General features: G+C 36.7%; 2 protein-coding genes across 2 annotated transcripts in view; one reads left to right on the top strand and one right to left on the bottom strand.

Moving 5' to 3' along the window:
* Positions 1–15,302, top strand: part of LOC120432493 (tachykinin-like peptides receptor 86C) — a 173,948-nt gene that overhangs the window by 98,574 nt on the left and 60,072 nt on the right. The window contains exon 7 of the mRNA XM_039597707.2: positions 6,524–6,674. Within this exon, the coding sequence (XP_039453641.1) occupies positions 6,524–6,674 (151 nt within the window). The remainder of the gene's footprint in view (positions 1–6,523; positions 6,675–15,302) is intronic.
* The window catches only part of LOC120432526 (synaptic vesicle glycoprotein 2B-like), a 96,814-nt gene continuing 92,004 nt past the window's right edge, over positions 10,493–15,302 (bottom strand). Inside the window, exon 13 of the transcript XR_008212558.1 lies at positions 10,493–10,784. The gene's annotated coding sequence lies outside the window, so the exon portion shown is untranslated. The remainder of the gene's footprint in view (positions 10,785–15,302) is intronic.

Raw genomic sequence — 15,302 nt, 5'->3', positions numbered from 1 at the left:
CCTATCAAAAGTTATAAGCACTTAAGTGTTATTTACGCACTGTTTGCATTTTGGATAGCACCCTTTAAATGTGAAGAAGGCGCCAACCACCTAAGGTTGGATTAAGTAACGTTTTTTTCTTTTGAAGTCACCTTTAAGAACATTTCAGATTTTTTCTGAATCCTGTTTAATTTCACGATATTTTATTAATTTGGTGGATGTTTCCCGTGGAAGTTAAAAAAACATTTTTGAAGATTTCGTTTACAGATTTAAAAAGGCAAAAAGCCTATTAATTTTTAATGTAGTATTTGAAAAGTGGGACGAAAACCTTAAAACTATTATTACTTTGCAAATTTTCGCAAAAAAGTTATTTTAATTTTTAGATTGTTTCGTTGAATTTGGCTTTGATATGATATTCAATAAAGTGTAGAAAAATTGAAAAAAAATAGCAAATCAGCGAAAAATTATTATCTATGTAAGTCCAAAATTTAAAAAAAAATAGCTCACTGAATGACATGTTGGTTTCAAATTATATATATATACTAGGATGTAACAAAAATGACTTTTTGGCGGGCATTCAGGGGTTTGTTCCGGTGGGCCTACTGAGCCCAAATCCAAAATATGAGCTTGATTGGACGTAACAGGAGCTGGCGCTACGCCCTTCAATTTTAAATGGGATTTAACTCGTAAAAAAAGATTTTTTCAAAAATGTCACTTTTTGAGGCATTTTGGCCACTGAAGCGTTTATTTTCAACATCATTGGCGTGTTGGCCAGATCCTTGCGCATCTTTTGGTATATATAACATTGAAATTTGGAGCACCCTGGAGCTTGGTACAAGCCTTCAAAGTTATGCATTTTTTCGAAAAATCGGCCCCGGCAAAATCAAATGGCGTTTAGGGCGTCGCGAGGCGCGACGCATATCTTTTTTGCCGGGACCGAATTTTCGAAAAAATGCCTAACTTTGAAGGCCTGTACCAAGCTCCAGGGTGCTCCAAATTTCAATGTTATATATACCAAAAGATGCGCAAGGATCTGGCCAACACGCCAATGATGTTGAAAATCAAGCTTCCCATGCGCCAGTGCCAACGCACACCGCGGGTTTGGTTTTCTAGCTTCGGTACGTGCCTGAACCCATTTGTGTATTGGTATCATGGTACATCGTACCAGCGCACCGCGCCACTCTCGGCTCGCCCCATCGGTTTTGTGTCTGGCACTCACCCATGGCATGAACCCAGCGGGCTGTGATACGCGCCGTGGTATTGAACCCGTTTTGTACCGCCAGCGCGTACCACGGCACGTACCTCGGCTCGTAACGAGTGAAGCACCTTGGCTCATATACCGGGTTCATGCCATGGGTGAGTGCCAGACACAAAACCGATGCGGCGAACCGAGAGTGTCGTGGTGCGCTGGTACGATGAACCAAAATACCCTCGGTTCGTGTGAGTCGGGTACGGGTGTAAACCGAACAAAGCAGGCGCAAAGAAAACCCGTGGTACAAGTGAACCGCGTGTACCGCACGGTGCAGGGAAGCTTGTTGAAAATAAACGCTTCAGTGGCCAAAATGACTCAAAAAGTGACATTTTTGAACAAATCTTTATTTACGGGTTAAATCCCATTTAAAATTGAAGGGCGGAGCACCAGCTCCAGTTACGTCCAATCAAGCTCATATTTTGGATTTGGGCTCAGTAGGCCCACCGGAACAAACCCCTGAATGCCCGCAAAAAAGTCATTTTTGTTACACTCTAATATATACCGTCATCAAGGGTGACATTGGGTCTGGGAGGTGAGATTGGATCATACAAAAATGCCGAAATTTGTATGACCCAATCTCCCCCCAGACCCAAGGTCAGCCCTGATGACGGTATATATAGAGTAGGGTGGGTACGTTTTATAGAGCCCATCCATAAACCAAGTGGATTTTTTTATGAAATTAATAAATGATTTGTATCACGTTCAAATTGAGTTAATTTTTTTTTAATTTAGCAAGCAAAAAATAATGTATAATAAAGCATAAAAAGTAGTTTCTGTACTTTTAACTTAAGATTTTCATTGTTATTTTGATATTTTTAACGTTCCGCGAAATTTCCGTGAAATTTGGAGTTTTGAAAAAAAAATTGTCCCCGTGAAATTAGCAATTTTTGAGCGTGAAAAATCACTAAGCCTAGTTATTCTCAATCTCAGCATAGAATAGTAACTTTACACAAGTAAACGTGGAAATAAATGAAATGAATTTATTAAATTAAACATTGTTTCAAATGTGTTGTATAAATTTTCAAAGGTTCTTATGAAACGTCAAAAACTAATCCCTTCTATGAAAGATGGTGATAATATTCTATTAACTAATAAACAGAAAGCTCAAAATCTTGTTCAGCTGTTTGTGAGTGCTCATAATTCCAACTTAAACGTTTTAAGTCCTATTGAAGATCAAATTTCAATAGAATTTCAGAATATGGTTGAACAACTTTAAGTAGATTGGACAAAATTGTCAACAAATCGATACCCGTGTGCTCCCTTGTTCTATCTAGATATGAATCCCAGCACGCTTAGTACAAAAGAAAAAACCGGCATCGACATGTTTTGATTTGGCATACTTCCCTAGTAGTTGAAAAAAGGCCAAAGTGCCTAATTTCTACTTTGAAACCATATAAATCCTGTAACCCTTTCAGGCCTGAATTTAATTTTGTTAAGTTGATGGTGAAAAAATGATTATGATTGTAGGTTAGCTTGTAAATTTTGATTTTTGGTTCATATATCACCCATCAGGCCTAAAAGGGTTAAGCAATCGGCCCATTGGTTTGCGTTCGTCTATTTTTGAATTATTCGAAATTAATTTCTTACAGAATGATGACGCACATCAATAAAAACTGAATTATCGCTGATGATCAAATTCGATTTCTTCATGGGCATCAGTTGTTGAGAGTTTCAATTTTAATTTGATTTTGATTTGATTTGATGTGATAACCAACAGGGCCACCAAGAGAGTTTCAAATTTAATTTGAAGCAACAAATCTAATGGCTATTCTACTGGCACTGCTCTGCTAAATATTGTGAATGCATTTGACAGTGTTTGGCACAATGGTTTGATTGCAAAATTGGAATGGTTTAATTTTCCAATTTATATCGTGAAATATATTTGAGGGATTGCACTCATTTTTAAACCTGATTTGCCTGATTGTCAGCAATCATTTCTTCCTGATGATACGAGCATATCCGTTATAGGGTATATGACCCTATTTTGGACCTAGTACCTATTTTGGACCTATTTTTATTAATCGAGGTAGTTCAGGTTTTTAAAGTACGAATTCACTGAATCCAAACAACAGAAAGTGTAAGCAGGATCGTTTTGTAGCTTACCTCTTCCAAAAATGTTAACATTTCTGATTATTTCCGCTTTTTCAGCCACTTTTTCCAATGCCATTCGTATTTCCTACCATTTTCCTAGCACATAGATTAGGTCCAAAAATTCCAGCCTCGTTGCTTATCAGATTTGGCTTGCGACACCTTGATGATTTTTTTCTGTTTTGCACTGACACCAAGCATTTTCGTCCGGTTTCCGAGCCATGTAACCTTGCATGTAACTGTTGTTTATTCAATTATTTTATGTTTTTCATCACTAAACCATTGAAATAACTATTCTATTATCGAAAAAAACTCAATTCATAATATTTTTTCAAATCAGTCGCGTTGGATCAGTTTTTGGACCTACTTTGCCGTCGGTTCAAGCCTATCACCAACACATGTATAACAAGGTGTTGCCAGTTTAGTTTATCAATTTATTTCTATATTTCATTGAAATTAATTGATAATTTTTAATTGAATATTTTGAATTGAATTTCTTTACTGTAATTATTTGAAAGAAATCTAAGTTTTAAAAAGCAAATGATTAACAGCCACAACGAAAATATGTTTTTTAAACCATAAAATTGCAAATCGATGATAGAGATTTAGATGATTGTTAGGACCGATTGCAAAGTATCCCAAAATTTAAACTGATGTTGATTTATTTTTGTCGTAACATCATTATCACCAATTTAGCTGCATATATTTTTAATTGTTGCTTCAAAAAATGCAAACTGGGTACCCTGTTGGAATTGAAGGGGAAACGATTGAAAAACTTAAAGGGTCTAGTTCATTTAATCGTCAGCTGTCAACATTGCTTACGAGTGGTTTTTGAAAAAGTCGTATGAATAAAATTTAAAAAATCTTGAGTTAGTTTTGAAAAGATCCTAAGCGCTAGTTATAAACAAATCAATTTTTCGATCAGTTCTCGATCAATTTACGAATTATAAATAAAATTGGCTTTGAATTATAATCGTGGATAGGCCCTTTGGTTTATCAAATCGAGTTTCTGTAAGTGTGCGTGTTGCCGCCGCACGCCGCAATTCGAGTTGTCCGAATTTCAACCAATCAGAGTGTAGGTCCAAAATAGGTACAGCGATGTCTCCAAAATACATTCAATAAGTCCAAAAAACATCCAAAAAATGTTTTACTTGAAATGCTTATTACAATGAAATGGTTAAATTATTTCCAAATTTCAATAGTACACTTTGTTTAGCATAAATTAAGGCACAAAACTTTCCTGTTACGAGCCAAATTAGTTCGACCGTTCCTGAAAACAATGCGAAATATGTTGACGCTTTGCATAGTAGGTCCAAAATAGGGCCATTTACCCTATGTTGAAACCTTTTTGTTATCAAAAATAAGATTTCAAAAAGCCTTGAAATTTAAAAAAAAATGTTTGAAAGAATGAAATATTACTCAAAACTCAACTTCTTATTATCTCTCATAAAGGGCTGTTTTTTTAACCAAAAACATTATTAAGATAAATAAGGCAATTGATAGGATCAAGTGAAATATCTTGGGCATGCTTTTGACAGAAAGCAAGGATCACATTGAAAGTATACTGGTTAAATTGAACAAATATATTAAATGTTTGTATCCACTTATAAACTGTAATTCTAGACATTGTCTCCAGATTTAACTGTTAATTTATAAACAAATTTTCAGACCTGCCATTCTTTATGCTGCGCCGATCTGGACAAGTTGTTGCAACCAAGAAGAAAAAATGTTAGAGGATTCAGAAAAAAATAATCTGAAAATGGTTCCAAAATATCCTCGACTCAGTTTATGGTCCCATACGGCATTGATATAGAATTGTTTGAAGTTTGAATTTAGATTTTTAGCATGACAAACTATAACTATCAAAGTCACCCCGAAGTTCAAAAAAAATTTTCATCGCCACTTTATTTTAAACACTATTGAAAAAAACTTTGCATAGACCTTGTGGCCTACCCAAGTACATATTTTAAAAATAATTAGCTTGACACAAACCTTACCAGTTGGAAAACTTTAAATCCTATCAATGTGACTTCTATATGGAATATTAACGGTTAACCTTAAAATGTTAAAATTAAGTTAAGAAATAACCACTGAATCCACCCGTAGATGTGGCCCAGTACTCTTCTACATGAAGAAAACAAACTTTACTTTACATAAGTTTTCGCGGAAAAACTTGATTATCTTCAGTTTTCTAAACTATAAAGTACTGCATTTTTCTTTCGTTTTAATCAAACTGTATCAATAACTCGAACGAAAATGAACATCGGAAATTTATGCGAACAGGGGCAGCACATCGCTCTGGTAGAGCTCTACTGATGACGCGACACTGTCGCCGCGACAGCTGCAAGGATTACTAGATAATATCGTCCCTGGTTGGAAGAAAAACTGACAATAGATAAGCTTTGACATCACTGACTGTCAGCGGATGCGATGGATTAAAACTTTAGCATCTACTCTGTTTGTCTGTGTTAGCAGCATTGCGATTTGTAAATCAGAAATAAGGCCCTTGATCTACCGTGTTTACCCTTGTTTTTATTTTTTACTAATCCTAGCGAGATCAGGAGGCTGCTGCTTGCCTTAAGGGCATGAAAATTGATTACCTTGGAAATTAGACACTTTTTGTTGCTTCCTACTTATATCCAAGGGGCAAACTTTTGTTACTTAGCCGAAAATCACGAACGACAAAGTTGCGGCGCACGTATTACCCAAAGTTTCGACATGGCGAGGTGAAGTCCTAAGGTTAAAGTAGCAGAATAAGTATATTTACAAGCTCTCTTTCCCAAAGTTCCGTAGCCTAACATTTGCTGGGAGCTTTCCCTGTTTGTCGTGTGGTGGAAAGTTGTTTTCCTCAGTGGGGTGACGAAATGTGTCACAGATATCCCACTCGGGAAGAATGGTTGGTGCTTGCAGGCGTACACCACGTAAAATCGATATGGTGGGGTGGCTATTGATTTTATCTTTTTGTGTTTGTGTAACTAATATTACTGTTCGTGAGTGCAGGTGACCCCTAATTGTTTAATATCAAGTCGATCCATCACATTTGAAGCTGTGAAAATTGGCATCCCTATTTTTAAAAATTGTGTCCAAAACTACGTGTGACAACATAGCTCAAGCGAAAATGATTTTTTTTTTATATTTTTACTGACACGTTCATCATTTTGCCTTAATAAAAAATAAACTTAAAAGACCATCATTCTCTTCCAGCTACAACCTGGTATTCTTGATCCTTACCTACGGCATCCCGATGCTGATCATGATCGTGTGCTACTCACTAATGGGTCGTGAGCTGTGGGGAAGCCGCTCAATTGGTGAGCACACTGAACGTCAGCTCGAATCGATGAAGTCTAAAAAGAAGGTTAGTACGCAAAAAAGGACTTTTTTTTAATTTTTTTTGCTCTGCCTGAGCCCGGATAAATTAACTTACCCCCCAGCAGAAGCACTTTGGACGTTTGATGTTTACTGCCGAAAATAACCCCACGTAGACACGCGTGGGTAGGTCGCCCAAAAACCGCGACAAAAAGGTTTTGGCTTGATTGCATCTGATGCACGTTTTTTAAGAGTCCTTTTCTGTTGAGTTGGGCCTCGTTTACCTGCCTAGCAATTGTCGTTGTGGGAGGTTGGGGTATGATGGGGCAGATCCATAAAATTCGATTACAATCCTGAGATTCTGTGAAATTCTCTTTATATAAAAGAAGTTTCAATCTTGTCGTGCTGTTTTGGCACACCCTGAAAATTGGTGCAAGTGCCACAACTGACGAAAGGAATTTTTGGTCAGAACGCGTTTGGCACACGTACATGCCCGACTACCGTAAACATTTGTAATTATAACTCGGGACTTCGGCAACTAAACTTTGGAACAATGCACAGAATGGTGAATGGTTATTGTTTATATTGCGTGCTCTATTTTTGTTTATTCAATGTCAAAAATCAGAATGCGTTTTCTCGGTACGTCAAAAAGCGACGTGTGACAAGATAGCGCAACACCGTCGATTTGTTAAAAGTTACATTTTACCCCGTTCAATCCTTCTCCAGTAGATGCCACCTTTTCACAAAGTGACCGTACACATCAAAAGGCTCGATATTGTTGACGGTATGCTTTTATAACCAAATGTAGCACGACAAACGATAAGTGGATTATCGATCGAGGACGGGTGATAAAAGTTGGTGTCGTCCAATTTTCATATCAATCAAGTTGTGGTTTTGGTTTGAACAAAAACCAGTTTATTTTAGTAACTCTATTTTATATTTGGGTGCGGCATTCCCAAAATAGATTCTTTTTTCTTACTCTTTGGAGAGGAACTACCTGGGAACGGTCGTAAAATGAGCATTGTTCGAACGTGGCCGAGTGCATGACTGCCTCCCCGGAATTTTTGGCATTTTTTTTACACGAGAAAAAAAAAGTTGGAACGATGTTTTTGATTGCATAAATTACAGATTTGATCAAATTAAGTTCTGCAATGTTCTACAATCATCTAGACATCCGAACAAAAGACTGTAAAGAAGAATCATCTTGATTGGTTGAGTTATACCCGAGAACCAGCGAGTTGAAGTTACCGTTCCAACTTTTTTGGAGCCTTGGGCGTTGGAATGTTAAAAAAAGTGAAATTATGCCGTTAAAAATAAAAATTTACATAAAAAAGAACATTTAGATTATTTTTCACATAAATCGTCCAAATAGTCATTCTTATGCAAAATTAGCTGAACTTTCCGAAAAAATACTTTCAAAAGCGCACGATCGGGTTTTAGGGGTTGAGAATTCTAAAAACTTGTCATTAATGGTCAAAATCATTACTCTTTCAAAAAACTTTTTTGTAAAATTCTGACAACTCGTGAAAAATACACAGAAACCAATTATGTTTATGTATCAACATTTTTGATTTTGTCTGTTCTACAACTTTGTAGAAAATTGTTATACTCTGCAAAGTTACAAAAACACGTAATTACGATACTAACCCTTCTGATTTATTTCAGATTCGAAAAGTACGTTAAATCCCCTCCCCCCCGCTTGTTTTTTTTTATTTTGAGAATGCCATCAACATCAAATTTCTAGCTCTTCATGATTTCGAGTTACAAATCACTAAAAAACGTGTCTTAGTAAAAATTCAGAAAAATGAAACCGGGTCGTACAGCCCTACGGTCGTGACATATCGAATCAGGGACCAAAAGTACCTCTTAGAGTAAAGTTTTACGGCAATTTGAGAGGGTTCGGGACAACTGCAACTGGTGAAGAATAACCCATTAAGAAAATTTTGTCAACAAATCTTGTCATTTTGGCAGCTGTCTAAAGTTGAGGAACGTTTTGTCCTTTCGACAATATTAATATCGATTTTGAAGCTGCTTAATTTTTACTTATTTTATTTCTTATGTAACCGTATTGCCCCTTAATTTTATATGACGATCCCCTTTATTTTATGTGAGATCCATTCGTTTTGATGGAGACGCATGGCTTTTTAGATTAAAAAGAAAATTTTCTGTTCTCATATTGTCGTTCCCAAGTAACATTTTTTTCCAGGAGTTCTACAAGAGCTCTTCAAGATAGCTACAGCATAGCAGTTTGGACCGCGGTAGGATAAAATTCTCTTCAAAACTTCTTCAGGGGTTTGGAAGAGTACTTGAAAAGAGTTTTATCTTGTAGAACTCCTGGAAAAAAATGTTACTTGGGTTGTAACTCAACATGCCGAACTTACCTGCAATATATATCTTCTTAGCATGTCTAATATAAGCCAATAAAGCTAAAACGTGAATCAGATCGCATTGAAATTTCAGTTCAGTAACATTACTTAGAATTGCTCTTTTTCAGCCAAACATTGTGTTATTTTTGCGTTTTGCACTCAAACCAATAGACACCTGCAAAAATCGCTGGAAAAAATATCTCTTCTGGGAAGTTTCCTCCTCGTTTTGCTCCATAATTTCCGCCTAATTTGATCTGTTGTTTTGCAGCGCGATTCTTTGAATGTCGGACCCGTTTTTTCAACTCTTTCCAACACCCTCTCCATCGTGTCTCCTGGTTACCCGGCAGAGTTGGTGGGGGCCATTTGTCGTTGGCTCCGAATGATAATTATTATTGATGGCTAGGGTTAGGGGTTATGGAGAATTCCCTAGAAGGATCGATTCTTGAATAATGTTTCGAACCCAAGGGGTGTTTTTCAGGGTTCGAATTGTTAATTAGGGTTAAACTTTGGTTCGGAATGTTAAAGTGTTTTGCAAATAGGAAGGTGAAATTAAGTTAATTGGTTTTGGTTGGTTAACGATATCGTTGCAAGGAAATATAATTAATGTGACATTTTCCAGAGAATTCAAAATGGAGCCAACCCTCTTCAGGTACTTCTTTCCTTTGAAGCACTTTTACTTTCCAATTCTCTCTCGTCGATTATTAATGATATACGTTGACAGAAGCCCATTAACATCGGCTGTTGACGTTCACTTGGCAGATTTCATCGAACTCGTTTGTATTCAAATTGAACAACAATGATGAAGCCAGCCAGCCAACCACCCAGCGAGCATATCAATCATGGAGTGATATTTTTTTTGATGCTTATTTTTTTACATTTCCATTATTTGCATAATCTCTCGCAGCCGAAAGTGGCGCGGAATCTGTCAGTCAATTTCCACACTCTGGCGGGCACAAGGTGGGAAATTTAACGAGAAAAAAAGAGTCTTACCGAGCAAATCACAGCCGCTGAAATTGCCCAGAGTGGGAGTGGTTGATGAATTGATCGATGCGAGAGGCTTCGGGGGAAGACTCAAAAAAGTTATAATTTAATTTTTGACTGTTTTTTCTCTCAAAGGTGTCTCAAAAGCACGAAAGTTTAACATGTTTAATATTGAAGATCTTTCAAATTGTTTTTTCTTTCTTTTTCAATTTTAATTAGGATATTTGTATTTAATCCACACAAATTATATGGATATGACATTATGTTATAGATCATAACTTATTTTTATTCTCGTATACACAATACATAGTTAAATGAAGCGAAATGCAAACAAGAGCTGGTTTTCTAACGAACTTGGACCAGGCACCGCCCATCGACTTTCACGTAGTTCGCACAATCACCGTCCGGAAAACTCGGCAAACAAAATTGACCTCTCAATAGGCGCACGTGCCGTTTATTTGGGACAGTTTCGAGGATAGAAAACAATCGTTGTCGTTGTCTTTGAGCCGAATTATTTTAACAACGTTGCATACCACGCAATGTTCACGCACCTGTTATCACCAGAAGATATTTCAAAAACCAAATTTACAAAGAAGTTTTGAAAGCTGAACAATGAAGAAAAATTTTAAATCTACATTCATGTCAATAATATATTCAGCTTCTACTGCCTGCCGGGAACCGCGGTGTAGGGGTAAGCGTGGTTGCCTCTCACCCAGTCGGCCTGGGTTCGATCCCAAAAGGTCCCGGTGGCATTCTTTGAGACGAGATTTGTCTGATCACGCCTTCCATCGGACGGAGAAGTAAATGGTTACCTAGGCAGACGGTAATAACAAAATTCATGTCATTTCAATAAGGCCGATGCAAATATTTAAAAAAGTTTTTGTCCCTCGGCCCTGGCCGAGGTCAAGGGGGGGGGGGCAAAAAAATAAAAAAATATAAAAATTTAAATGACAAGCCATAGTCTTCACATTTAAATGAAAAAAGTGTTTTAAAATGCATTTTACACTAGTTCAGTTGTTTTGCAATCATTAGTTTTCAAAAAATCTAAGATTTTTTAACAAACCCAAACATGCTAAAAATGATTTTAAACGCAGAAGAATGTATTTTAATTTGATTTCAGCTGGTTGCACTTGAATTTTCATTGAAATTTTGAAGTTTATTGTAAAAATATTTGTTTGTTTTGGGGGAGGGGGGGGGGACAAAAACTTTTAAAAATATTTGTACCAGCCTAACAAATACTGTTAAAATAACAAAAAGTGTTTTGGAATATTCTTGAAAAATCCATTTCTGCAGAAGAGTTTAAAAACATTTTATGTTATCATAACAAAATTTGTTATTGGTCTGATTTTGGTTGAAATCTAAAACAACTTTGAAATAACATTTTTTGTTATGGAAGAATAACTACAACTGTTATTGGGATGATCGGATTAGTTGTTAAAATAACAAGAAATAATAACAAAGATTTGTTCGAAGAATAACTAAAAATGTTATAAGTCTGTTATTACAATAACAATCCAATAACAAAAAAACCCGATTTAATCCCACCAGGGGTGAGATAGAGCCTTTCTTACTAAAGAATATAACTTCTCTCAATTCACAACATCGACTTGATTCAAAAAATCTTATGATGAAAGCAAGGTATTATTAATGATGTGTTTTCTAAAAGAAATTGAAAACACAATTTTCACCTATCGAATATTTTTAATCGTACAAATTCTTAGCTTCCAATGCGCAAGTGACGACACACACCGCGGTTTTGGTTTTCTAGTTTTGGTACGAGCCCAAAAACCGAACAAAGCAGGCGCAAAGCAAAACCGAGTAAACCGCACAGTGGGAAGCTTGCCATTCAGCGTCTACGAAAGTGAGAGAGTCAGAGATAGATATTTTTACAACCGCACCACTACACACTCAATCGCAATACCTTAGGTAGATAGCCATTGGCGTAGCGAGCATTGAAAACTTTGAAAACGATATAAAGCTTAGAAGCTTCGAAAGCTCCTATTGGAATCCAATGAACTCTGTTTAATAAAACGACACGACAAAAGAAGCCTACTTAAAGGCGATTTTAGGAGCACACGGGAAACAAATTGATTGTACCCGGATGAATGTCCTATGTCAAAAAAGTTTTTGCATTAACATTGGACAGTAATGCAAAAACTGACAGAGCAAAAGAAACCGAAAAGCTACGATATCTTACATGTTGAAGGAAACATCGGTAGACAAGCTACTACGAACGAGTATAAGTCGAGCCGAAACATATGCGCCAGCATTCTCGCGCCAGTATTCGAAGCTCAACTTGACAACTTGTCGACTTGGCGACGAAGCGTCGAAGCGTCAAAAATCGATGCAGTGATTTTTTAGCGATTTTTCGGTTTAAAATTCATGCTGAATCGACATATTTACGAAGCTGGAAATGACGTCCTGGCTTAAAGTAAAACCTATACCTTTCTTTAGTAAGAAAGGCAAAAAGTAAATCGTTCTAAAAATTGATCGGGATTGCCGATCGATGTCAAATTTGTTTCAGATGCTCACTCATGGTCTGTACTATGAATGTAGCAAGAAATTTCGAATAAAATCAGAAATGAAAAATGTTGGCGAAGATCACCAGGTGGGCTTTTACCTTTTTTTAGGGATTTTGTTTCTTATGGTAGGTCAATCAAACGGCTCTAACTCCAGAACCATATTATGAATCTGGATGAAAATTTGGGAGGTTGTAGAGCTCGAAAAATGCAATTTTTGAGATAAATAAAAGATAAGAAAATGAAAAAATTGGACCATATTTTCATTTGGAAACTGTGTATTTTCTGGAAAAGTCTGGCCGCATCCGAAAACAGATGGATAATTCGAAATTTGCGCGGCAACTCGCCCAGGTTCAGCACACTAGCTTTCATCTGCATTTAGGAGAATCGAAATCGGATTTATGGGAGCTGAGAACGGCGCGACACAAAATTTTGCAAAATTTTACCACATACGAACATCACTCGACCTCCATGGAATTTATTTTCTCAAAATTCGAGGGTTCGAGATAGACGAGTTCTATCAAGGTGAATCGATAGAGCGTCAAAAATCGATGCAGTGTGATTTTTTAGCGATTTTTCGGTTTAAAATTCATGCTGAATCGACATATTTACGAAGCTGGAAATGACGTCCTGGCTTAAAGTAAAACCTATACCTTTCTTTAGTAAGAAAGGCAAAAAGTAAATCGTTCTAAAAATTGATCGGGATTGCCGATCGATGTCAAATTTGTTTCAGATGCTCACTCATGGTCTGTACTATGAATGTAGCAAGAAATTTCGAATAAAATCAGAAATGAAAAATGTTGGCGAAGATCACCAGGTGGGCTTTTACCTTTTTTTAGGGATTTTGTTTCTTATGGTAGGTCAATCAAACGGCTCTAACTCCAGAACCATATTATGAATCTGGATGAAAATTTGGGAGGTTGTAGAGCTCGAAAAATGCAATTTTTGAGATAAATAAAAGATAAGAAAATGAAAAAATTGGACCATATTTTCATTTGGAAACTGTGTATTTTCTGGAAAAGTCTGGCCGCATCCGAAAACAGATGGATAATTCGAAATTTGCGCGGCAACTCGCCCAGGTTCAGCACACTAGCTTTCATCTGCATTTAGGAGAATCGAAATCGGATTTATGGGAGCTGAGAACGGCGCGACACAAAATTTTGCAAAATTTTACCACATACGAACATCACTCGACCTCCATGGAATTTATTTTCTCAAAATTCGAGGGTTCGAGATAGACGAGTTCTATCAAGGTGAATCGATAGAGCGTCAAAAATCGATGCAGTGTGATTTTTTAGCGATTTTTCGGTTTAAAATTCATGCTGAATCGACATATTTACGAAGCTGGAAATGACGTCCTGGCTTAAAGTAAAACCTATACCTTTCTTTAGTAAGAAAGGCAAAAAGTAAATCGTTCTAAAAATTGATCGGGATTGCCGATCGATGTCAAATTTGTTTCAGATGCTCACTCATGGTCTGTACTATGAATGTAGCAAGAAATTTCGAATAAAATCAGAAATGAAAAATGTTGGCGAAGGTCACCAGGTGGGCTTTTACCTTTTTTTAGGGATTTTGTTTCTTATGGTAGGTCAATCAAACGGCTCTAACTCCAGAACCATATTATGAATCTGGATGAAAATTTGGGAGGTTGTAGAGCTCGAAAAATGCAATTTTTGAGATAAATAAAAGATAAGAAAATGAAAAAATTGGACCATATTTTCATTTGGAAACTGTGTATTTTCTGGAAAAGTCTGGCCGCATCCGAAAACAGATGGATAATTCGAAATTTGCGCGGCAACTCGCCCAGGTTCAGCACACTAGCTTTCATCTGCATTTAGGAGAATCGAAATCGGATTTATGGGAGCTGAGAACGGCGCGACACAAAATTTTGCAAAATTTTACCACATACGAACATCACTCGACCTCCATGGAATTTATTTTCTCAAAATTCGAGGGTTCGAGATAGACGAGTTCTATCAAGGTGAATCGATAGAGCGTCAAAAATCGATGCAGTGTGATTTTTTAGCGATTTTTCGGTTTAAAATTCATGCTGAATCGACATATTTACGAAGCTGGAAATGACGTCCTGGCTTAAAGTAAAACCTATACCTTTCTTTAGTAAGAAAGGCAAAAAGTAAATCGTTCTAAAAATTGATCGGGATTGCCGATCGATGTCAAATTTGTTTCAGATGCTCACTCATGGTCTGTACTATGAATGTAGCAAGAAATTTCGAATAAAATCAGAAATGAAAAATGTTGGCGAAGATCACCAGGTGGGCTTTTACCTTTTTTTAGGGATTTTGTTTCTTATGGTAGGTCAATCAAACGGCTCTAACTCCAGAACCATATTATGAATCTGGATGAAAATTTGGGAGGTTGTAGAGCTCGAAAAATGCAATTTTTGAGATAAATAAAAGATAAGAAAATGAAAAAATTGGACCATATTTTCATTTGGAAACTGTGTATTTTCTGGAAAAGTCTGGCCGCATCCGAAAACAGATGGATAATTCGAAATTTGCGCGGCAACTCGCCCAGGTTCAGCACACTAGCTTTCATCTGCATTTAGGAGAATCGAAATCGGATTTATGGGAGCTGAGAACGGCGCGACACAAAATTTTGCAAAATTTTACCACATACGAACATCACTCGACCTCCATGGAATTTATTTTCTCAAAATTCGAGGGTTCGAGATAGACGAGTTCTATCAAGGTGAATCGATAGAGCGTCAAAAATCGATGCAGTGTGATTTTTTAGCGATTTTTCGGTTTAAAATTCATGCTGAATCGACATATTTACGAAGCTGGAAATGAC

The sequence above is a fragment of the Culex pipiens genome, chromosome 1 (assembly GCF_016801865.2).
Source record: "Culex pipiens pallens isolate TS chromosome 1, TS_CPP_V2, whole genome shotgun sequence".
NCBI classification, from domain to species: Eukaryota; Metazoa; Arthropoda; class Insecta; order Diptera; family Culicidae; genus Culex; species Culex pipiens.
This window is presented reverse-complemented; position numbering and strand designations above follow the sequence as displayed.